This window comes from Camelus bactrianus, chromosome 12, assembly GCF_048773025.1.
Source record: "Camelus bactrianus isolate YW-2024 breed Bactrian camel chromosome 12, ASM4877302v1, whole genome shotgun sequence".
In the NCBI taxonomy this organism is placed as follows: Eukaryota; Metazoa; Chordata; class Mammalia; order Artiodactyla; family Camelidae; genus Camelus; species Camelus bactrianus.
In genome coordinates, this window is record NC_133550.1 from 12,069,307 (window position 1) to 12,093,731 (window position 24,425).

The 24,425-nt window shown below is 46.6% G+C and overlaps 2 protein-coding genes across 13 annotated transcripts in view; one reads left to right on the forward strand and one right to left on the reverse strand.

Moving 5' to 3' along the window:
• The window catches only part of RBMS2 (RNA binding motif single stranded interacting protein 2), a 48,361-nt gene extending 35,767 nt beyond the window's left edge, over positions 1-12,594 (forward strand). For 3 of the 6 annotated variants that reach the window (XM_074374697.1, XM_074374696.1, XM_074374694.1), the window contains 9 exons: positions 1,038-1,117; positions 1,247-1,356; positions 1,685-1,731; positions 1,907-2,000; positions 5,406-5,483; positions 5,822-5,932; positions 6,550-6,630; positions 7,021-7,106; positions 7,216-12,594. In XM_074374697.1, coding sequence (XP_074230798.1) covers positions 1,038-1,117; positions 1,247-1,356; positions 1,685-1,731; positions 1,907-2,000; positions 5,406-5,483; positions 5,822-5,932; positions 6,550-6,630; positions 7,021-7,101 — 682 coding nt within the window. In that variant the 3' untranslated portion in view covers positions 7,102-7,106; positions 7,216-12,594. The remainder of the gene's footprint in view (positions 1-1,037; positions 1,118-1,246; positions 1,357-1,684; positions 1,732-1,906; positions 2,001-5,405; positions 5,484-5,821; positions 5,933-6,549; positions 6,631-7,020; positions 7,107-7,215) is intronic. The other 3 variants (XR_012510566.1, XM_010963833.3, XM_045523289.2) reach the window with 3 other exon arrangements.
• A 332-nt stretch (positions 12,595-12,926) lies between these two features.
• Positions 12,927-24,425, reverse strand: part of BAZ2A (bromodomain adjacent to zinc finger domain 2A) — a 32,996-nt gene continuing 21,497 nt past the window's right edge. For 6 of the 7 annotated variants that reach the window (XM_045523285.2, XM_045523282.2, XM_045523284.2 and 3 more), the window contains 19 exons: positions 23,304-23,404; positions 22,918-22,983; positions 22,503-22,736; positions 22,127-22,381; positions 20,987-21,201; positions 20,613-20,687; positions 20,220-20,400; positions 20,061-20,120; positions 19,720-19,864; positions 18,528-19,201; positions 18,161-18,383; positions 17,889-18,044; positions 17,623-17,774; positions 17,147-17,436; positions 16,928-17,060; positions 16,667-16,813; positions 16,060-16,286; positions 15,802-15,945; positions 12,927-15,715 (listed from right to left, as the gene is read on the reverse strand). In XM_045523285.2, coding sequence (XP_045379241.1) covers positions 15,550-15,715; positions 15,802-15,945; positions 16,060-16,286; positions 16,667-16,813; positions 16,928-17,060; positions 17,147-17,436; positions 17,623-17,774; positions 17,889-18,044; positions 18,161-18,383; positions 18,528-19,201; positions 19,720-19,864; positions 20,061-20,120; positions 20,220-20,400; positions 20,613-20,687; positions 20,987-21,201; positions 22,127-22,381; positions 22,503-22,736; positions 22,918-22,983; positions 23,304-23,404 — 3,644 coding nt within the window. In that variant the 3' untranslated portion in view covers positions 12,927-15,549. The remainder of the gene's footprint in view (positions 15,716-15,801; positions 15,946-16,059; positions 16,287-16,666; positions 16,814-16,927; positions 17,061-17,146; positions 17,437-17,622; positions 17,775-17,888; positions 18,045-18,160; positions 18,384-18,527; positions 19,202-19,719; positions 19,865-20,060; positions 20,121-20,219; positions 20,401-20,612; positions 20,688-20,986; positions 21,202-22,126; positions 22,382-22,502; positions 22,737-22,917; positions 22,984-23,303; positions 23,405-24,425) is intronic. The other variant, XM_074374690.1, reaches the window with a different exon arrangement.

Here is a 24,425-nt window from a genome sequence, read left to right on the forward strand (position 1 = left end):
GAAAGTGATTCTCTTAAAACCTTTCCATGCCTGCTCACCCTTTTGAAAGACTAAGGAGTAGGAGTAACCCAACTGAAGGCTACTTGCTCTAGGACATCTAACATGTTTTTCTTTAAAAGGTTCCATCTGAGGTTATGTTTTTTGGGTAACTGCCTTCGTAGGAATGCTTCATATTTTTAGTAGTTACTGGCATAGAAAATACACTGAGACTTACTTTAAATATATGGAAAGAAGGGAAGATACTGTACCCTGCATTAGATAGACCCTCATGGTTTTTAGAACACTTTTATATACATGATCTCATTTGATCTGTATAGATAGTAGTAAGGTAGATGGATGTTTGGAGTGGAAATGAGTGAGTCCTAGGGGTTCTCGAGGATGTTCTGACTCACAGAGCCTTTGGGTGGTGAGCTGACACTGGAATCCAGATTTTCTGATTACTTACTCAGTCCTCTTTCCCCAAAAAAGACACTTGAACTCAGTAGTTCCCAACATTTTTTTTTCCTATCACGATGGACCATAAACCCTGTCTTAATACTCTTTCCTCCTACAGACTCACGAAGTCTTAATGATGTTACCAGTAGCTAATTAGACCTTGATAATTATAACCAGAAGCAAAAAATAAAATATTGGCAGATTCTTAGCTTGTGCAGTTTTATCAGAGTTAATGAACAATTTCTGTTAGGAATTCTGTAGTAAAAAAAACAATGGGAACGGCCACTATTTATTGTATTCTTATTTATGGACCCAGAAACAGTACTAAGCCCATCCCGCAGGATCTTCTTTGGCTTGAAGACCTCTGTTATTCCTTTCAGGACCCCTACAGGAGCCAGTTGGAAAAAAAACCTTATAGGCTTCATTAGAAGCTGGGGTTGCCTCTTCAAGATACCTTGAATCTGTGTGGAGGAAACTCTTTGTTTCTATAGTGACAACTTTTGGAGCATTTGTGGGGCTGGGAACTTAGAGCTTTCTCTTTGAATGTAGGGAGAGTACAGATCCTGCAGAAGCTAGAGCCTAACCCCTCTTGTGCTCCTCAGGATGGAGTCCACAGAGAAGTGTGAAGCCATCATCACCCACTTTAATGGAAAATATATTAAGACACCCCCTGGAGTCCCAGGTGAGGCCTTTGGGAATCAGGCTGAGAGGGCCACAGGTTATTGCTTCCTGAGGAGCTTCTGGAGGATTTTTGCGTGAGTGAGTGAACTGAGGTGGGGCTCAGCTGCCTGTCCGCTTTCTCTCTTGGCAGCCCCATCTGATCCCTTGCTTTGCAAATTTGCTGATGGTGGTCCAAAGAAACGACAGAATCAAGGAAAATTTGTGCAAAATGGACGGGCCTGGCCAAGGAATGGAGACATGGTAAGAGGCCCTCTGGGAGGGAAAGGAATACTAAGGACATTGAAGTGGAGTGGAAGTTACCATGGCGTGATGTCTGTGAGCTTAGGTGGCAGCTTGAGAGCTGCAGTGTGTAACCGAGAGATGCTGGCTGCTTAGCATGCTCTTCAGTGTGTGTCTTGAGTGGGATTTTGCAGCCTGAACAACCAGAAAAACTCGAACAGCTGTAGTGCGACTTGTCCAGACCTCACCTTAGTCAGTTGAACCAAATACCTCCCCAGCCTTGATGTTCTGGGCTTGCTCCTGTTCTCACCTAAGGGCTCACAATATGCTGCTGTGCTCTTTCTTGTAGGGCGGTATGGCCTTGACCTATGACCCCACCACAGCTCTTCAGAATGGGTAAGGGTGTTTTATATAAAGAGGCCACCTGAAAATGACAAGAGCCTGTGTCCAGGCACTCGGATGCTTCGTCTTGATTTTTAAACAGCAGTTAGTGGGAAGTGGCTGTGTCTGTCAGTGGGGCCTGGCCTTGTAGTTCCCTGTGACTCTTCACTGATGAGGTCCCTTCCTACAGGTTCTACCCTGCTCCTTACAACATCACCCCCAACAGGATGCTTGCTCAGTCTGCACTGCCCCCATATCTTGCATCTCCTGCGTCTTCATATCAGGTATGTTCATGCCCAGAAGAGGTTATGGGGGTTTTCCCTATCATTGCGTGTTAAGTGAAGGAGTATAGGGCTGGAAAATATTTTTTTTCCCTTTATGCATATTATACACAAATAATTTTACATAAGCACGTAGCATGTCATCATATTACATATATGTAGACTGCTGCAGAAGCAGCCTTTTACTCTGTCCCCTGCTTCCATAAATGCACCCATGTTAATTTCCACTAGTCTCCATATTTCTCATCATGGACATGTACACAGATGTATAGGGTTTTGGAAGTCATTGTTTATGTCACAAAAATTTGACCATGTTAAATATGTTTTTTTACATTTCACTCTTCTCACTTAACAGTAGCTCAAACTAACAATTCTCCAAGTGTGGTCCCTGGACCAGCAGTATCAGCACCACCTGGGAATTTTTGGAAACACAAATTCTCGGACCACACCCCAGACCTACTGAATTAGGAACTCTGGGGACAGGTCCCAGCAGTCTGAGTTTTAACAAGCCCTCCAGGTAGTTCTCATGCAGCTAATGTTCAGACCCTCTGTTCTAATTATTTCTTTTTTTAATAATCATGTTATATTTTGTGCTGCATATATACCAGAATTCTTCAGCTATACCCCGTGAAGGGCATTCATTTGGATTTCAGTCTTTTTTTCTGGTAAAATAATGCTCTAGTAAACATTCTTTTGCCTATATCCTTACATATGAGTGCTTTTGTTTCTGGGGGCTAGAATCTGAGAGGTGGGGTTACTAGGTTGAATCACACAGACTTTCAGTTTTATAGATGTTGCCAGATTGCTTTCCACAAAGGCTGTTTCAATCCACATTTCCATTAGCAACGTCTGACAGTTCCCAGGTCTCTCCAGCCAGAGGTGACATTGCTCTTTTAAAATTTTTCCTATCTTGATGGATGTAAAGTACATTGTTACTTTAATTTGCACTTCCCTGACTGTAGCTGAGTTTAAGCTTTTTTGTTGTTGTTATCAAATTTTGATTTGCTCTTCTCTGATTGCTTTTCATACTGTTGGCCCATTTTTCTGTTTGGTTATTTGTTCTTTTCCCATCAATGTATAAAAACTACCAATATTATAAGTATTAATCCTCTGAATGTTACCTTTGTAACAAGCATTTTTTCCCATATTTAACTTTTTTCCATTGACTGTGGTCCTGAGACTTCAGGTGTGCATGAGAATCACTTGAAAAGCGTATTAAACCTATACATTATAGGGCACCACGCCAAGAATTTGATTCAGTAAATCTAGGGTGAAGAATCTGTATTTCTGACATTCCCAGATGCGATGCTGCTTCTGCTGCTGGTCCAGGGACCATACTTTGCGAATTACTAGTTTTTGCCATGGAAAAGTTTAAAATTTGAATATAGTCAAATGTCTGCTTTTTCACTTACAGCTTTGGAATTTCTTGTCTTAATTTAAAAGGTCTTCCCAGTCCCTATATTGTACATATGGTCTCCAAGATTTATTTCAGTGTTTTATCTTTAAATGTGTGATCACCAGGAATTTGTTTTTGTACGTGACATAAGATAGGAGGCCCTATTGCATCTCCATCAAAATGCTCACCAGTTGTCCTAGTACCAGATTATTAAGTGACCCATCCTTTTCCCACTGAATTGAAATGCCACCTTTGTTATATAATACATACTGGAATTTATTTCTGTATCTTTTATTCTCCTCCAGTGATAATTGTATCTGTTCCTATTTCGGCATATTGGTTTGATTACAGGGGCTTTCATAATATGTTCTAGGATCTGATAAGACAGAACCCGCTTATCCACTCTTTCTTTTTTATACTTTGCTATTTTTTGGCATTTATTCTTCTGTATAAAGTTTATGATTGTTTTATCTAACTTTTAAAAATCTGTGAGGGAGGATTTTAATTGGAATTACATTAAACCTGTATATTAGTTTAAGAGAATTGGCTTTTTAAAAAATACTAAGTCTTTTCACCCAAAATACATTTCTTTTCATGTTTTCAAACTTTTATGTCCTTCAATAAGATTTTAGTTTTGCTTATGTAGGTCTTATGCTTTTTTTGTTAAATGTCTTCCTAAGTGTTCTGTGATTTTTATAAACATTTCTAGATGCTGATTGATACACTGAGAATTATGTAATTGCAATGGTTTTAATATTTCTCTGTTTGAGTTAATGTTAGCAGCTAATTTTTGGTAATAGCCTTTAATATATGTAAGTAGTTTATAGTCCCCTATTTTACTTTGTGATTTTTAAAAAATAAACGGCTGCTGAGAATTTTATAAAATGTCTTTCCAGCATCTCGTATTACACTATGGCTTTTCCTTCAATTTTGACTTATGTTTATAGAGTTTCTGATCTTGAATCCTTACGTTTATGGAATAAACCCTACCTGTTTATTGAGATGCATTTCTAGCTTTTTGTTGCTTTTTTTTTCATTTAAAAATTGAGATATAATTTATATACCATAAAATTTACCCTCTTAAAGTGGACAAGTCAGTAGTTTTTAGCATATTTATAGTTATGCAACTGCTGCCAACATCTACTTCCAGAATGTTTTCATCACTTCAGAAGGAAACTCTGCTTATTAGAAGTCATGCCCCATTCTCCCTTATCACCCGCATAGAAAGTATACTTTCTCTGTCTATAGGTTTACCTGTTCTGGACATTTCATATAAATGGAAGCACACAATATATGTCTTTTGTATCTGACTTCTTTCACTTAGCATATTTTTAAAGTTTATCCACGTTGTAGCGTGTATCTGTACTTCATTATTTTTTATGACGGAGTCATATTCCATCGTATGCATATATCACATTTTGTTCTCCATTTATCTGTTGATGGCCATTTGAGTTGTTCCCACCTTTTGGCTATTATGAATAATGCTACTATCAACATTTGTGCACAGTTTTTGTGAGGACATATGTTTCCATTTCTCTTGCGTATATACCTAGAGGTGGAATTGCTGGCTTCCATAGTGACCCTGTGTTTAACTTTCTGAGGAACTGCCACACTTTTCCAAAGCCTCTGCGCCATTTTACGTTCCCACCCACAGTGTAGAATGTTTGTTATTCTACCCCTTTTTAGTTACAGCCATCCTAGTGGGTATGAAGTGGTATCTCATTGTGGTTTTGATTCGCTTTTCCCTGTTGACTGATAATGTTGAGCCTCTTCTTGCTTATTGGCCGTTTGTGTATCTTCTTAGAGAAATTATTCAAATTCTCAGCCCACTTTTAAATTGAGTTATTTGAGGTATGAGAGTTGCTAATATTTTAAAACAGTTTATTCTTAATATTCCTGTTTTCTGAGGGGGCACTCCAACTTCTTTTGGGTTTGGTGAACATTATCAGATCATTGGGTGAAACAGTAGTTTCTAGGCAATTAACATTTTTGTTTATTTTTGCTTGCATTAGAGAGTAACTCAGACATCTCCTCTACAAGTACCTAACCCGTCTTGGATGCATCACCAGTCATACCTCATGCAGCCTTCAGTGAGTGTTCAGAAGTGGGCAAAAGCCAAAGAGGCGGTTTGATGTAAAGAGAAACAGTGGGGTTTGATGACAGGAGATGCGGGTGTGAGTTCTGGCTCAGTCTTTTGTATAGCCCAGGTGTATGGCCTTAAATTCTGTGAGTTTGCTATTAGACAAGGATTCCTCCAGACGGATGGGCAGAGTGCCTGTTCCTGTTGCATAGCTGGGTTGTCACTTGCCTGTTGTTTCCCAGGATATTTGAATGTCTGTTGTCAGTGGTTCTGGTAGCCATGAACCACTGCTTCAGGCAGCCTTACAGGATGCTGCCATCCAACCTTGTCCTTTGCTGCTGCTTCTAGGGTTCAGTTCTGACACCGGGAATGGACCATCCAATTCCTCTCCAGCCTGCCTCCATGATGGGGCCTCTCACCCAGCAGCTGGGCCACCTCTCCCTCAGCAGCACGGGCGCGGTAAAGCGGGATGTTTCTGGTTATAAGCTCCCACCAAGCAAGAAATAGCTATGTAATACTCTTTGGTATAAATACTCATGAATAAGGGTGGGACTCACTTCAGTGTCATTGAGGGCACACTCAGGACAGGGGAGAAACTGAAAAGGTAATAATCCATGAGCCAGGAGCGCAGCCATTCTGCTCTCCAGCTCATTCCTTTTAACTGATTCTTCCTCATGAAATTACATGCATAGTGTTTGTCTACATACTAGCTTGTCTAGGAGTTCATACCCATTTCTTACAAGTCCTTATCAAATAGCAACAAGAAGAGTGGGTGAAGCTTGTTAGGGCTCTTGTGGGTGGGGTGCATTCTGATGTGTACAGGGGGGCTTGAAGCAGAGAAGGCAGTGCATTGAGAAAAAGCAGGAACTGGAAAGACGACGAAAGGTAGTCTTGCAGATGGAAGTCTCTCTAAGCCAGTGTACTTTAGAATCACCTGAAGTGCTTTTAAAAAGCACTTCTAATTAAATTAGAATATCTGGGGATGGAACACAGGCGTTTGTCGTTTTTAAAGCTCCCCAGGCGCTTTAAGTGTAGCCGAGAATCACCACTACGCCTGCTGATCTTTCTCATTCTAGTACATGCCAGCAGCCGCAGCGATGCAAGGAGCGTACATCTCCCAGTACACCCCTGTGCCTTCTTCCAGTGTTTCAGTTGAGGTAAGAGCTTTATAATCTCTTTGGATGGAGGATAGGAAAGCGAACAGGCAGACTTGCCCCTGATCAAGATCTTCCTCTCACAAGGTTGCTGATTCTGTGTTCACAAATAGCTGGTAGGTATGTGAAGAATGTAGGAAGGAAAGACTGTGTCTTTGAATGAGGCCCTTCCTCTCATTTGGCCAGGATGCTGGTTTATATTGACTGGTGTGTCTAAATATTGGGGAAGTGATGCTGTGTGTGTGGATACACGTGCATCTGTGTGCACTCACAGGTGGATGGGAGTGGGTGGGTCGGGGAGGGCACTCTAGTCCGGGTTTTAGCTAGGCTGCTTCAGGGGGAGGTGAGGAAAGGATGTACAGGGTGACTCTCTTCGCCCTGGCTGTGGTACAGGAGAGCGGCGGCCAGCAAAATCAAGTGACGGTGGAAGCCTCCTCAGACCACGGGGTCTATTCTTTCCAGTTCAACAAGTAACAGCGGTAAGAACCTCATGCCGAGGGGCAGGGTGGGCGGAGCAGCCTGAAATCAGGCAGGCGCTCACGTTTGTCGCTCCCCCTCTCTACCCTCTCTGGCTCACGCCTCCTTTAGGATTTCCCTCCCTGTCTTTGTTGATTACAAGGGAATTCTTGGAGATGCGGATTCTCCGGACGGCAGAGGGCTACCCAGGATTGCAGCCCCTGCGTGGGCCCTGCTGAAGACTAACGTTCGGCCGTCTTTTGTCACAGGCCTGGGCCTGGAGAAAGAAATCTCTGCACTTCTACCCTCTGCTCTTCCTCCTGTCCTGATGGAGACTGGGAGAAAGGTCACTTTTTGTGTGTGCAACAGTCAAGGAGATCAAAAAAGTTTTTCTCTTTTGTGAAGAAAGTTTTATGTTTTGTTTTAAACTGCAGTATTCTCTTTCCCTACTCCAAAGAGACTTGGTGCCTGGAGCTTCTTCTCATCTTTATGAAAAACAATTTTGATGTGTTGGACTTACTTGGGAAGGCTTTTTAAAAAAAAAATTCTTTTCTTAAAAGGAAAAAGAAAGGTGTGGTGCTAGAACATTGATGAAGGAGTCTTACTGTGGGCCCTTCTTACCGAGTTTAGTTATGGACTTTTTTGGGTGTGTGTGTAAGAAAATATGCAGACTTAAAATTTTGTTTTATAAAGCTCTTAGATTACACATCCCATCTCTCCTTCACACACATTTTATGCCTTCTTTCTCTCATCTGAATTGTTTTTTTTTTCTCTTTTCCATGTAACAGAACCTGCCTACTTTGCCTCTTTACAGTTTTTAATTTTGTTTGTTTAAATTTCCTTTTTGAATGAAATTTCATATGGGATTTGGGGGCAGGGGGCTAGGCAAGGAACAAGGTGGATCACTAAGCAGGCAGTGGAAGTGGCTTTTCCTCCCTCTGCCCTGCCACATCCTGAGAGGAAAGACTAGACTTTGCCTTCAGGAAGCAGAGGTGCGAGCTAGGCTCACTGTGGAGACAGTTCCACAGCCGTTGGAAGTCATCCTTGATCTAAATTTGGATAAAGACTAGGTTTTCCCTGGCAAGTTCCAGAGGGATGGACCTACCGACTTCTTACTAATTCTTCTCACTGCCGAGGCCAACACCTTCTGAGGGAGTGTGTTCTCTGGGAACAGCTTTTTTGGAATATCTGCTTTTCTGCTTCCTGGAGGGTCTTCTTTTCTGCCCTGGGTCTCAGGGCCCCTCTCTTCCCTATTGCACATCCTGTGCTCAGAGCCCTCGCATTTGTGACCTTGCTGAATCCATGCAGGTTCCTTCTCCACCGTCGATGATCAGCTGCTTCACCTCAAGATCAGTGGTTCTCAAGGAGTCGGTTTTGTCCCCTAGAAGCCATTTAGCAGTCTCTGGAGACTTTTTTGATTGTCATGCCTGGGAGTGGGGACTGTGTGCTACTGGCATCTTGTGGCGAGAGACCACGGACCCTCCTGAGCACCCTCCAGGGCACATTACAGCCCCAGCTGCCCCGACAAAGAATGATCTGGCTTGAAATGTCAGCTGGTGCCAAGGCTGAGAGACTCTGATGTAGACGATATTGTCCCTGCCTCCTGTACCAGAGGACTTGGTAAGTTCCCACCCCAGCCCTGACACACAGTGCCTTTTGATGCTCATCCAGCTAGTTGAGAGGGACAGAACTGAGGTCCTTGAATTGTCCCCAGCCTTTGATCTTTGGCATCTCTGCATACAGCAAAGCTGTCCTTGAAAGGCTTATGCCACCGTGCACATGCCATAAGCACACAGGTGGGGACTGTTCTGTGTGTGTGCTGTGTAGCTGGGAAAGGACAAAGCTGGCCGGAACTGTCCAGAGCAACCTGCCCTGCCCTGGTGTCTTTGGGTCCCTTTTCCGGGGAACTAGGATATCAAAAATAATTTTCCTTCTTGTAGAAGGACAACAGGGAGCTAGAATAGAAAAGGGCAGCAAATCCCGTATCACTATTACAAGGTCAGGAGTCCTTCAAAAAGGGCTATATTTTGCTCTTCAACTCCATCTCCTTCTGCAAGCCCTGCATCTGTGCACATGGAGACAGACAGGAGGATGCCTTTGTCCACCTTCTAGGAAGTAAGATCCTGCACCTGTCTCTTCCCAATCACTCCCTTCTGCACTGAAAGGAGAGTCCTGCCCACTTCAAGGTCGGTACCTTTTCTCCAGACAGTCAGAAAGCCAAATGATGGCGAAGGGAGACACAGGTGTTCATTAAGCTGACTCTGGGGGAGGAAGGAGATGGTACTGAGGGGCACAAAGCTGCAGTGTCAGTTGTTGTGCAGAGAGCTTGGGCCCAGCTTCCCCTCCCCTCCCCCCACCCCAGGGGTGAGAGTGCCAGCGCTTCCTACCCCTAGAATGTCCTTTTGTGTATCCCTGGAGGTAAGGGAGTGGGGGGAAGTGCGTGGGATACAAAGTGCAAAGGACAGAAGTGCCACTGTTGGTTTTCTCATGGGTGCTTCCGGCCTCAGGAAGGGTTTATCTAATGGAAAACAGCCCCAGCCCAGTAATCCTCTAGACGGATTTGGCTGGGCACGTAGTTCTTGTTGCTGAGTCTCTAGCCCTTAGTCAAAGAAAGTACACCATAGATTTCTTGTCAGTGGCCTCAGAGAAAAGGAGAAAAATCAAGAATCCTGTTCATTTAAGTAACAGTAATTTGGGAGAGCCTGGTTTTGCTAGGAGGTTTAGTGAAATGAGGGCCTTTCACATGTATAAGCTGTTGATTTCACTGCCGCCCCTCCTCTGCCTCCCAGAACTCCTGGTTCTGTCTACTTTCTTTGTATTTAAATGTCTGAATGGCTGTGATTTTGCTTTGTTTTGTTTTAAAATTCTGTAGTTCCCTTTTGTGGGTTCTCCTGTGTGAATCCACTTAATAGATTCTGTTAGTGCTTCTGGTTTGGGCAGGTTGGGGCAGGGCAAGTGATGGAGAGCCTGACGTTTCTGTAGTGGCTAACGGCACTGTGGGATTTTTTTTATGGTGCTTTTCGGTTACACTCATGATATTTTTTCCCTAACTGTTCATTTCTGACAGTTCATAGCATGGGTGAGTGGTTGGAGAAAGGGGAGAGGAGTGAGGGACTGTTTGGTGACAGTGGTGGCAGAGGAACTGTAGGGGGAGCTCTCAAGCTCACGGCCTAGGGCTGGGCTTTTAATTTTGTAATTTATATTTTTAAACACCTTTATTGTGGTATGGTTCCTGCACCGTAAGCTATACATATTTCAAATGTACAGTTTGATGAATTTTGATTCACCAATGAAACCACTACCACGATCAAGATAGCTAACACTTCCATCACTCCCCAGGAGGTGCAATTTTCCAATTCCCAGTTCATCCCTTCCCACCGCCTTTAAGGGCTGGCCTCTTTGAACACTATACCTCGTGCTTTCTGAGTCCTGTCTTCATGGAGCCCAGGTCGTACTGTCTCCGCACTTCACATCTCACTCCCACTCGTTACAGATGCTCATGCGTTCTTAAAATATTTGAGTACTTTGTATTTAATCTGTTTCCAGTCAACTAGAACATACCAGAATCCCTTTCTCAGGTGAGATAAGCCTTTACCAGCACAGAGCCTGCCCGCCCCATCTCATGCCGGTGGTGTTAACTGCTCCTGTCTCACTCTGAGATGATACTCAGCCCGAGGCTGATTAGACTTTTTTGGAGGGTGTGGGTCAAGGTTAGGGAAGATGTGGGAATGAAGATGGGGAGAGATTTTATTTTTAAAGAGTGTTTTTAACCAAAGAATTTGAAGAGCTGCCCAGACTAGGAAGCCTGGTGGCTCTGAGGTAATAAATAGCCCTTGTCAGTAGAGACGGGAGTGGTAGGGGGCATCGCTTGCGCTTGAGTAAGGACTCGACTTTGCTGCTCCACCAACCATGCCTGGGTCGGGCCACCTCAGCCCAGTTCCGTTCCTCTTCCTTTCCTAACTTACTGATCCGTGAGCTCATTCAGCCCCTGGGTGCCTGCAGTGCTCATTCTCTGCTGCTTCAGTGTCAAACCTTTGTCAAACCTCTGCTGCTTCAGTTGTTACTTTGCTCCACAAAGACACTGAGAGGCCTTGCTGCAATAGAATGTTGCAGGAATCCCGACAGTAGAATCCAGTCTTCTAGGAAAAAGAATCATTGCTGCTCTCTTGCGCACGTGCCCCACCTCCTGGGAGAGCAGCAGCATTGCACACGAGGTGCTCTCCTGACTTTCCTGGCCAAGGGCAATAAACTTGGGTGGGTGATCAGGTCTGAACTTGTCCCCAGGCGCTACTAGACCAGCTTTAGAGAAGGGTGGGCATTGTGGAAGCTCATCTGTAAGGGCTAGGTCTGAAATCTTGTGCCTTGTCAGACTGATTCTTCCTGATTCCCTCTTAAACCAACTACTCCATCTCTGTGCTACCTGCATTTTAGATCACATTTACTCAGCTTTCACCCCTTCCTTTTGTAGGAAGGTCCTCCTTCAGCAGCCGAGACTGGCCAGTGAGCGCTGTCACCCTTGTCATCTTTGCTGAATTCTCTTCACCGGCCGCCTCCCTGGGGGTGGTCCCCGCGGCTGCAGTCTTGAGAAAGCTAGGTCCCCCTCCCCCCACTTATGGCGGCTCCTTCTCCCCGGCATATCCGCTTGTTTTGAATAAGCCTTCGTTCTCCAGGCGTATCCCAGAACTTCCTTGTCCTTGTTACAGATCTACCTCAGTTTCCCAGTTCAGCAAGGGCACAAGCACCTGGTTTACGTCTTTCCTTCCTTCCCGGCATGAGGGCTAAGAAGCTGGGAACTAGAAAGGGGCTCATGATTAAATACAAAACTCTTTTGGTTATTTGTTTCTGAGTGTCTTGAGATTTTTTTTACCTCATAATCACTAGAATAGTGTGAACTCTTCAGTTAGGTCTTGCTGTGACAGGCCAGGAGGCAGGCTAGGTCATGACTGCTTAGAATACTAACGAATGCTTGGGAGCCACCCCAGGACAACCAGCACCAGGGCAGAGCTCAGAAGCTGAGGACGAGAGCTGGCTGTGGCTGCCGTGCAGTGCGGCTGAGCAGGCAAGCATGCGCACAGCGGGAGTTTGGGGTTTGTACGGGGCTGGAAGCAGAGATGTTCCTTCTCCACCTTATTCCAGTTAGTTTAGAGGGTTCACCAAAGCAGAACTTCCAGCCTGGAGGGTGATAAGCTTTCCCAGCCTGAGTAAAGAAAGTTCTTGCCCCATTATTGGTGTCCACATCCTCCAACACGTCTTTTTTTGGGTGGTTAGTGCTCTCTTGCATGCACTTACCACTTTGGACAGGAAATAAGCTTAATTTATACTCAAACACGTTTTGTACATTTCTCTTCATCCAGAGGTTTCTGTAGTAGCATACTCTGGCCATGTCTGTGCCAGTGCCACCCATTCTTCTTTTTCTGACCCTTGGTATTCTCATGTTCCTTCTCTACAATTTGGTAAAGCTTTATTTTGTCTTATTTCAACTTTTGTTTTGAAATAAAACACAAAATTCTACCTCCTGGTGTCTTATCCATTGGGGGAAGCTGGGAAGGTGGTGATGGGCACATACCCTCACTATAATGGGAACACAGGGGGGCAGGGGAGGAACCAGGCACACTTGGCTCCTTTGTTCTAGCACCTCGGTCAGGAGCACCTGCTCCATCCACAGAAGCAGGAATTCTGCCTTGGGTGCCTCTTGCACAGGAAGGGCCAAGCTGGGAGTTGTAGGGGCATAACAGCTCCCCTGCCTGCTGACTCCTACATCAGGTCAGGCATACTCACCCTACGCCCCGTCTTCCCCTTTAGGTAAGTATGAGAACATAAGCTGAAGATAAATACACGGAGTCTTTTGAATCTATCAAATGTGGTTTTTATTCAACTGACAAGCACTTTCTACAGCTGCACTTGTGGAACATCACATGGCAAAAACAGGAGTTTTTTTCTCTAGACTTTTTTTTTTTCCTTTTTTAACCTTATTAAAAATGAGATTGGTCCTAAAAATATAGAAAGAAATAAATTTAAATTCACAAAAAACTGTACATTATCAAAAAGTCACTAAAACACCACATTTGGTTATATAAAAAGTCAAGTCCCTTTTGTTGTAAAAGGAACGTGGAAACTTGTTGGTGTTGATGGTGTGGTTTTTCCTGTTAACCAGACTGATAGGGGAGGGGAAACAAAGGGGCAGGGGGTGGGTTTTAATTTACTTTATTAACCTGCCTTCCCTACCAAATACTCTTATCTGTCAAGAAGAGAAAATCCACCTAGCTCAAGGGGCGGTGAAGATGAGGAAAGAAAAGTGAGAAATGGCCCCTTTGATCATGCCCTACCCCCACCCTCTTCAGCCCCCACATCTTCAAACTGAGGCTAGGACTCCACCCGACCTTAAGAGTGCCTGGTCCCTAGACAGAGATGGAGCTGGGAGAGGAACACAGAGCAGGAACAGTTGAGATTTCACTCCCCCATCCACCTAACCTCCAACAGTAAAATTAATCTAGTACATTTTACACCAGGGGAAAACTGCTGTGGGGAAAAAGAGCCCCACCTATAACAGTTCCAAACGTTTGACTAACACAAAGTTTGTTACAGCGCAGTTATTTAGATAAAATATAAATATTTATGCATAATATAAAGTCAATTCAAATATTCTTCAATCCACCTCTTATTTAAAAGCAAAAAAAAAAAAATCTCAAATAAAATTAAGTTTTGAGGTTTATCTGACAGAAAAGGCGACTTTAGAAATAGGCTATGGGGCAGAAGGGGCATAAAGGAGTAGGAATGGGGCTGCCCCTGGACCTACACTGCCCCCTCTCCTGGCTATTCAGTGCTGCCAGAAGTACAAGGAATGTTCCACCTCACCTGGCAGCCCCTCTCCCACCAATGGAACATTTCTTGGATGCCTCAGCTCTCTGCTTGGGCCAGCCAGATGCCACCTCCCCAGTGCAAGTACCCGTAATCTCTGATGGGAGGGGCTCTGCTGAGCAGGAAAGCAGGGGGCCAGGGGCCCATGGCTATAGCTGGGAGTTAGCAGCTTTCCTCTCACATGTTGGGGCTTAACTTGGGCATAGTCACATGTAGGGCAGTGGTGGACCCAGAACCCGTCCTCCCTACTCTCTTGTGCTCCGGGGTCTCTGCTGCTGGGGAAGGGGGTCCCAGGGCATGAAGTAGAAAAGGGAAGGAAAGCACAACTAAACCCACAGAAGCTCATGGGATTAGGAAAAGATCCAGTTCTACCCCTCTCCCTGCAAAAGCTTTAAGACTCGGAGCTACTGAAAGGAGAGGGAGTTCCTGCTGAAAGATTGCACAGTTTGAAGAGGCTGGAACAGAAATGACTGGGAGAGAGGGGGAGAGACACAGCCTTGTACCCAGAAAAACTGTTCCTGTGGTTTCCCAAAGACAAAGTGATGGTTTAAAACAAGGGGGAAAGTGGGAATAAAAACAGATACTTGGGGAAACTGAATGGATGCCACCAAACAAAACAGGGGCACAATCACAGCACCCTCTCTCACACACACATGCACACACCTCTCTCTCTCTCTCAGGCCAGTTGATTGCTACCTGGCCTCCATCTTGGGGATGTGCCCAAACTCAGCAGTAGTTGTCCCTGAGGAGTTCCCAAGAGGGAGGTTTGGGTAAGAGGTGGGGAAGGAAGCTGGAAGGCCCAAGGTCCTGGGTGCCTCCCTGCTCTCTCCCCAGTTGCTAAGTTTCAGAAAAGGCTAGAAACTCAGCATTTGAGGAGTATCCAACATTACAGAGGGGATAACTATTGGCAGGAAGATCGAGGACAGAGAGAAAGACAGGGACCTCTGAACTTTTTTTTTTCCTTTGAAGGGAAAAAAATTGGTAAGAGAAAAGGAGGGAGGAACCCGTACACAACAGTTTTACATTATTGGGTGAGAGAAAACCTGCAAGAAGGGAGAGGAAAGGAGAGAGAGAAAAGCAGGGGAGGGACTGAACATGGAAGCAGCATGTTCAGGGCCCGGTGTCCGGCTCGACACACTTGGGAGTTAAGTCCACTTTACTGGCCGTCACTGCGGGTCCACACACAGTACAGAGTGTTTCTCGGTTTCACACATTCACTAGAACTATTGCTATTGTTAAATAGCCCCAGAATGCTGGGGCACGTACAGGGAAGGTGAGGAAGCTGGGAGGAGGAAGTAGGGACTTCTTTCCTCTTCCTTTTTTAATTAGGAAACAAAACAAAGGAAAAATTATTTTTTCTTTCTTTTTTTGGCTTTCAGTCCAAAAGGACCTCATCTCTGGCCCTCTTATTTGAGGAACAAGAGGAGGAAAGGGAGAAGGGGGTGTAGGGATAAGATGTGGGGCGCTGCCAAGGATAGGGTCAAAAATCAGGGCTATGTCTCTGACTTGAGTATGGACCCAGGGCAGCATCAGCAGGTGAGAATGGCAGGGCTGGTTGGTTTGGAGGGCAGGGGGTGATGCCGCAAGGTGAATCTCCCCACCCTTGCCTCACAGATTGGCCTGTTTTCCCTGATAAAACTCCTCCCAGCGGCTCTCGAAGAAGCGGCGCATGATGTGCCCTGCCTTGCCCACTTCAGAGTCATCCTCGTTGAAGGTCTGGCAGTTGTCAAAGACCAGGAGCGCATCAGCCGCGAACTCCTCTGAGCTGGTGTACCTGGGCAGGGGTGGAGGCAGGGCTGTGAGGTGGATGGGAGGCACGGCAGTAACAAAGGAGCTGGAGAGGCGCCGACGTCTACTTACCCTCCCCGGAGCAGCCGCTCCCGCATGGTGGAGAAATCCATAGGGTTTTTGATGATGCGCCGGTACCCACTCACCAATCGTGGGTTCACAGGCTCCAGGAAAGGCCAGGCTGCATCATGGGACTCCATCTCCATCAAGATAATCCTATTATGAGAGACAGTGATGACTGCATTGTCGGGAAACAAACACACTGACACCTCCCAGCCCTTTACTCTGGCAAAGGAAGAGACAGCTGTCCAATGAATTGGCTCAACTCACTCGCAAAATGTGAGATCGCTGTGGTGGCTCCGCATGGAGAGCCGCCGCCGCTTTGAGGGGGACAGCCCTTCTTCTGAGTACCGAGGCGCTGTTGGGCTTTCTCGGCCCCTCGACAGTACCCGGCGCCGGCGACCGTCACCCTCTGGGAAGTTCAGTGCGTAACTACTCTTCCGCTTCTGGCCTCGTTTTGGGAAACCAGGCTTCTGAGTCAGTTCCCCGTCTACCTGCTAAGGATAAGAAAAAGGTGAGATCAGCAACAGCTGAACGTGCGCTCTGCTTGCCCTCCGGTTAATTACAATCCCTCCTTGTCTAAGTGTGAATACTTTCATGCATGAGGTAGCATGTGAATTTATTCACATAACCCAGTAAGGCAGGTAAGAGGGAGAGCATAATCGTTCCCATTTTACAGAGGAAAGCAAGTGAGGTTATAGAATTTAAGTGACTTTTCCAAAAGACCAGAACCCAGGTCTCCGAGCACTTAGTCCGGAGTCCTTCAGGAGGGACTGAAGCCATGGTAAGAAGTGGTGTCTGTTGGATTGGAGGCAAATGGGATGAGAAGAATCTCTGACTTCTGCTTGGAAGTGGAATGAGAGAGCAGAAGGCTTACCTGGGCCAAACAGACAGCACAGAACCAGTCTCCTTCTGGGACAGCCTCCATCTTGGGCCGATGGCAGTAAATATGGCAGCCACGGTCACATCCATCACAAAGTAGAAGAAACTCATCATTGTCACCCTTCCGGCAAACTAGACAGGTCTGGACCAAGGTTGTGAGGAGGCAGGGTGAGCCTTCAAGTCTCTGCCTGCCAATGACCCCACCCACCCCAGCTGGCCATCTTTTCAGCCTCCGCAGGCTTTCCAGGCCTCTTACCACTTTGTTGACGGACTTCTCCCAGGCAATGGACCTCTCCAGCTGGCCTAGGCACAAGCACACCTGGGCTGCACTCCGGCACCGCTCTAGCGTTTGGCGCCACGCCCGAATGCGAGGGGTGATCTCGTATGATCTGGAGGGAGAAAGTGGAGATTTTCTGATGAGGAGCAGGATCCAGTAAATTTATCCAAGAATAGTATATGTGGCGGGGGCACTCACATCTCTGTAGTGGTGCACTGGGGGGCACTACTGGGCGTGCTGAGCAGGGCCTTTTCCAGCACAAATTCATGAGCTGGCCAGAGGGGCTCCCGCAGGTACCGCCTCTCCACATTCTGCTCCAGGGCAGCAAGGCGCATCACTGCCAGGTCCAGAGGGTTGGTAGTTTTACGCTGGGGTGCCAGTCCTTCCTTGCCTCGACCTCTCCAGGTGATATCCTCCTGGGAGTCAGGTAGGTGCTCACAGTAAGCCAAGTCTTCACGAGTAGAGTCTGGGCTGGGACATGTCCAGCCCTGCAGGTGGGAGAAAGAAATAAAACTCATTATTAAAGGAAGAACATTAAGCATAGAAAAAAATATAACCCATTTAGGGTCATGGGAGGTCACTTGTGAAGCGGGAATGCAGGTTTTTCCTAATATGTACAAGATATTAATACCCTCTCCTCAACAACCCCCTGCCCAGTGCCAGCCCCAGCGTACCCGGATCTGCAGATCAGAGAGGATCACCCGCTGCTCCAGCTCTTCTACCCACTGAAGCACAGCCAGGTCTGTCTCAAATGTCTTCTCTTTGGGGGACCAGCTCATAATCCCTTCTTGAGAGGCAGGTAGCTGATTGGGCTCAAAGATGGGGTCTGAGATGACAGAAAGCAGCGGGAAAGGCCTATCAGGCTGTTTACCATCCACAGCAGCAGCTCAACATCTACCTGGGCTCTTCAGCTCAGGTTGGGTCAAGGTATTTGTCTTACCAGTTGAGGGTCGTAGGCAGACTTCCTGTAAGAAGTCCCTGTGCTTGTTTAGGTGTTTGTGAAGTGCCTTCTCTCGGATGCCTCGGGGGTGTAGGGCCTTGAGTGTGGCATCCAATGTCTCAGGATCTCGGATCCACCACCAGCCCGAGCACATTTCTGTGAAGACAGTTTATGTGTGTGTGGGGTGTGGGAACCAGCTATGAATCACATGGCCCACATCTGATGTCCCTCCTTCCTACACCCTCACTGCATCCTACTCGAAGATCACTCACCAGGGGGCACGGGCTGGGCTGTCAGCTGGGTCAGGTAACGCTGCTCCATCTGTTTGAAGAACTTACTGGGGGGTCTCCCTCTCCGTTTGGGCTGTCCCAGCCCTGTGGGGCTCTGTGGTGTTTCTCCAGGGTCTCCTGTTCGCCTTTTAGGAGCCACACCTGGCAAAGGGGTGGAAGAGAGCTGCACTGGAGGACAGGGGTTGGCAGCACTGGGTCTATTTACCTGTGAATGAGATGAAACATAAGAGGAAGAGGCTGTTTTTATGTTTATAGGACCCCAACGGAACCATCCCTTCCCTGAACTTCAGCGACAGCCCATAGCTAGGGGCCAGATGAAGTCAGGTAAATACTAGTTCTGGTTACTTACTGGCTTGGAGGAAGCAGGTAGCTGAGGGGAAGAAGTGGGCTGGTCCTCAGAAATTGCAGGGGGTGGTGTAGGGGCGACATTGCAGGGCATCTGGGCTGAGAAGTTAAACCAGGGAGCTTGAGATTCAGAGCTGGCTTCTGCCTCATCAGCTTCTGGCTCCTCCAGGGGCTGTGATGGGGTCGGGTCCAGTTTTCCGGGGCTGCTATCAGGTGTGAGAACTGAGCTGCTGAGCAGGGAGCCATGGCTCTGAGTCTGGCTCAGCCAAGACAGGAAGGCTGACTGGCTGAGGTCATGCTGGCTCTGACCCAGAGACAAAGGGGAGCCTTCTGGCTCCAGGAACCCATTATGAGACTGAGGATGCAACTGAAACTGGGCCTGGGGCTGGGGCTGGGGCTGGACATGAGCCTGAAGCTCATGAAGATGGGGCTGAGCCTCAGGCTGAAGCTGGGCCTGAGGCTGTTCTGAACCTTGACCCTTGACCAGAGATTTCAGGCGCCTAGATTGCATAGACCCTGGCTTAGTTTTCCGAGGTCGGCCTCGGGCCCGGGCAGGAGAAGTGGCAGAGCTGTTGGAGCCAGCTAACTCCCTCTTCAGACAGAAGGAGACTGGGCTGGTTGCTGAATGGGTTGCCATTTTTAAGGAGTCATTTTCCTGCTTTATTACATCCTCAGGAACTGTAAAGAAAAGTAAAGAGCATAAGACATACACTGATATATAAGGGAAAGAAAGAGGGTATACAAACACAAGACATACACTTTTTTCTCTTGGACTTAAGTGCCCCCTTTTTGAGGTGCCACTGAAAACAACTTACATGCCAATGAACACAGTATCTGGAGAAGAAACACTTCTCCCAAGTAAGAGTCATCAGCATCCGCGTAAGCTAGCATTTACTGAGAACAGCTATGCATTCAGCTCTGTTCTAAGACTCTGAACTCATTTTAGTCCTCTCAGTAACCCTATGAAGTACATACACTACTATGAACTCCACTTTACAAATAAAGAAACTGAAGCAAACAGCTGGTAAATGGCGCAGCAGGTGGGCTGGCATTCTCATTCCAGAGCCTGTGTTCTTAACCACTGTGCTATAATGATTCTCATAAAATGAAGAGGCCCGAGATGATTAGGTAGAGGAAAAGGAATTGTTTAGTTTTTGTTAGACAGGAATCAATTCAGGGTCCCACAACACACCTACCTAAGCTCCCCTCTGTTCCTTCCACAAAGATACCAGTCAAATAGGGCAACACCCAGTAGCGGCGTCTGTAGCGGTCTTGACCCAAGGAGACGGCTCGAAGCATCTGGGATGAGTGAAGCAGCTTTTTGCGAAAGAAGAGCTGACGCTGGGTAGGCAGTGGAAAAGGAAGATGAATGAAAAACACATTTCCAGGGTGACAGTGGTGACTTTGTCCAGTATATGGAAGAGGTCAGTGGCTCTCAGCTTCCCTATAAAAATGATACCATCTCGGCCCAACTCATAAGGTGATCAGTTCTTGCCCAGCCCCCATCTCTAGCTCCTGGGAGTTAGAAGCACAATACCTTGCTGAGTTTTTCTATCTGGCGCTCTAGCTCTGGGATGCTAGATGTTGTGATATCAACCTGGAGAAGAAACAAGTGGGCACCGCAAGAAAGAGAATCATCAGATTCAAGAAAAAGAAATGTTTTCCAACTCCCACTTTTCTTGATCTGGGCTAGTACCTCTCCATCCCTTCGGCCCCTACGGCCATGGACCGCAGCCGTACTCTCCTCCTCTTCCTCCTCTTCCATGCCACTGGTCTCCTCCAGGATCCGAGAACTGCGCCTCCGCCCCAGGCCTTCCTCTGGCCCCTGAAGCTCTACCTCAGGTCGTCCAGTTCTCTTGGCCAGAGCAGTTTTCAGTCTTGAAACAGATTTAAGGGAAACCGTGGTGAGGGACATGATACCACTACAAAAAGAAACACCTTTAATCTAAGCCATCCTGAGCCCTGGGGTAGCATCCCAATCCCAGGGGAGGGGCCAAGAACATCGAGATCCAGGCAAAAGTCCTGGTTATGCTTCACCCTTTCCCCCTTCTCTCCCCTCTCTGGGCCCTACCCTCTGTCCTGTTCCTACCTCCGGAGCCGGCCTTCAACAATCCACTTGTTTTTCCTGTAGCTGGACATGCTCTCCAGGGTCTTGTCAATCTCACTGCAGGGGCACAATGAATGGGATTTTGAGGCAGAAGCAGCAGCACACACACAGAAGGGAGGCTCAAGGGTAAAAGGGCTGCAGCTGAATAGGGAGTTTCATCCCAGAGCCGAGATTAGATGAACGGTAGAGTAAGGCTTAGGTTCTCCCAGGGGAGGAAATGAGCTTCAGTCTCAATTCACACCAGCTTATCTAGAGCATGGCAGTGGACACATCTCCCAGGACTTTGGATGGCTAAAACCCTCCCTGGCCCCATCCTGACCATGGCACACAATAACCATCCCAACCCAGCCCCTCACTTGATGATAAGGGTGGAGCCGTTGAGCTCATGCACGAGGAAGGCCAGGACAGCAGCCTTCTGTTGGGGTGGCTGGGCCTGAAAAGGCTGGGTGCGCAGGCTGTCACAGAGGGCTGGCTCCGCTCCATATGCCATGAGGAAGCAGCGCAGGATCTCGGACACATTGTCTCTTGTCAGTGGGATCTCAGACACCTTCTCCCCCAAGATCTTTAAGGACTGTTCGGAGGAGAACACAATAGGAGTGAGGAGAGACAGAGGAACTATGGAGTTAAGACAGGAAAAGGGAAAAGAATGTAAGTTGCTAGGATAAGATGAGAGAAGAAAAAGAAAAGATGCAAAAGAAAAGAAGTAAATAAAATGAACAAACTATAAGCAGAAGGAGGTCTGGAAAACAGAAACAGGAAGAAAACAGATCTTCCTCCACTTGTCCCCGGAGAGAATGACACGGAAGCCAGGACCTAAAATCTTAAAGCAGTGGTAGGGGTAACCTAGGAAAAGAGCCAATAAATTACAAGAAGAGCTAGCAGGTAGTATACAGATCTTCTTCAACTTATGTTAGGATCACATCCCAATAAACCCACCATAAATTAAAAATACTGTAGGTTGAAAATGCATTTAATACACCTAATCCACAGACCATGATAGCTTAGCAAACCCTCCAAACACTTATATTAGCCTAGAGTTGGGCAAAATCATCTAACACAACGTCCTTTTTATAATACAGTGTTGACTATCTCCTGTAATCTACTGAAGACTGTACTGAAAGTGAGAAACAGAATGGCTGTGTAGGTTCAGAGTGGTGCTAAGTGTGTTGGTGCCTGCAGGACTGCCTGGGAGGTGTGACTCACTGCTGCTGCCCAGCGTCATGAGAGCGTGCTGCACTGCATTTCTCTAGCCCAGGAAAAGATCCACACTCAAAATGTAAAGAACAGTTTCTACCAAATGCGTATGACTTCTGCACCATTGTAAAGTCGAAAAATCATTAAGTCAAAGACTAATTTGGGGACTATTTCTGAATCTCCCTTCCCTTGTCCTGATCACTTTGGGGAGGGGCTTCCATGCGTTTAACTTAAAGAGAACACAAAACTGAGAAAACCACTGGATCCCAAGCCCCCCAAACCTGCCCGGGAAAGGACCTCACCTGACAGTAGGGGGGCAAGCCAGGATCATAGAGCGCAGCTTTCAGAAGCCGCACCAGCAGATCCTGTACCTCGCCCAAGCTGTCACCTTGACACAGGAGTCCCTCCTGCAGGACCCCCAGGCTAGGTACATCTTTGGCAGGGTCAAAGCCCAGCACCTTGCCGAAGCTGTGCAGGAACTCCACGATGGTCAAGCAGTCAGAGAAGGCCCCACTAGGCAGGATCAGACCAGGGATGCGTGAGAAGTCAGGCAGGGGCTGTAGGGATAAAAGTGGTAAGGGGTTCTGTCAAACATACGGGATATTTAGGAGGTTCTTCCTTTACTAGAAGTGTCTCCACAGATGGCCCCTCCAGGATCTGTTATTCCCCCCTTACTACCTGGTGATCAGTCAGACACATGTCCTCTGTGGGCTTCTTCATCTCCTCCAAAATCATCTGCTGCCTCTGCCGCTCCTCCAAGCGCCTCTGTGTGGCCAGTGTTTTATCTGCTTTACAGGTTGGCTTGGCTTTGGCCACCTCCTCCTTTTCCTTCATTTTTACCTTCTCTTTCTTCTCCCTCTTGACTTTTTCCTTCAGTTTTTCCTGCTTTGTCTTTACCTTCTCCTTCTCAGCCTACCCACCCAAGGGAGAGGGGAACCAAGAGTGCCATAAAGATCTGAATCACCACCCTTCCCTGGTCCCCATCCTCCCCACCTTAGACCCAGAAACATGACTATAAAACAAGACCAACTCACACATCTTGCAAAATCAGTTTGGTGACTTCAAAGTTATGCTTGTGTGTACATGCACCTACCTTGGATTTCTTCTTTGCTTCCTTCTGCTTTAAGCTCTTGGTCTCTTGTTTCCGCTTGTTTCTGGCCTGTAAACCATAAGGGAAGTCATTTCTCCTCAAACTCTGAAAGCATCACTGCTTGGGCTAGGATTCAAAAACAGACAAGGGTGCTGGGGAGGAGAGTGAGAGATGGGATGAGGGACTGGCAATGGATCAATTCTCTCATCCTGGAGATGCCCACATTATTCTTGAACAAGCCCAATTCTCTAAATCAAGACTGCCCCCAAATCCCAGGTAAGGAAGGTATGCTGCTGTGTGGCGGGTGGCAGCCGTGGGAGAAGGAAGAAAAGATGGAGCAGGCTGTAGGAAAAATTAACCTCCTGTGTAATCTCTCTGATGTCCCTCACCTGCCCTTGGATAGTAGTCTGACACTCTCCACGTTGCACTTTCTGCTTCATCTTCTTCTTGATTTTACTCATCTTTGCTTTATCCTCCTCATTCAGTGTTTCTGTGAGGGCAGAAAGGAAAATGAACAGTGAGGCAAGCAGACCAACCTCCAGCATCTAGAGCAGCCTGTCACAAAGCTGGCCTCCCAAGCAGCTTCCTGAATAATCTAGATGGTTTTTTTTTTCAAGTAAATATAAAATTTTGGGAGGAAAAAATGTAGGAGAGGCACTGTGATGAGGGCAGCACAAAGAACTTAAATGGTATCTCCTGCCCCAAAGCACCAGCCCCTGGGAACACATGGGCCTGCTTTAGAGGGGGCCTAGAGGCCAAAACGGCAGGTAGCCTTATAGCCTGTCTCTCTCCCAGGCCACCTGACAAGGGCAGCAACCCCCAGACTACAGCAAAGAAAGGAAACAGAAAAACTGCCAGGAAAAGAAGGTAGTCTTGAGTTGGAAGTGCCAAGTAAGCAAAAACGTGCCAGAAAGAAAGGTCCTCAGATTATGGACACCTTAGTACAATCAGATCAAACCTGGCATAGCTATTGCTTATGCCTAGCTCCTATGTCTTGCTCCACTAAAAGATCTGAATTTCTTCCCTTTTAGAAGGGAAGTGTGGTTCTGTAAACAATAGAGTGTTTTAGAACTGACTTTTTAATATGACAGTACCTTTTCTGTTCTGGCATAGAAACACTACTACCACCACATCTGCACAGCAACCCTCTAAGTTAGACAGGTATTATCTATAGTTGAACCACTATAGGCTTTTATTAAATATAAATGACTTGCTCGAGGTCAGTCAGAATCTGGCAGAGCTGGAACTCTGAAGAGGAGTCAGACAACTCTGAAAAATCTCAAATTCTTTATACTATATCAGAGTAAGTGCAACATTTACTGAAAAATTAGACATTTCCTACCTTTCCATCCACAAAAAGTGCTAATTTAATTATCTTTTGGATTCAGATGTGAATTCTGAACCTCCATGATGGTGGCAATGAATTAGGTAGGAATATACAAGACAGCTCAAACCAGTAAGACAGGTGAGAAAGGACGTGAAAACTCTCTCCTCACCTAACTACCTCTGAG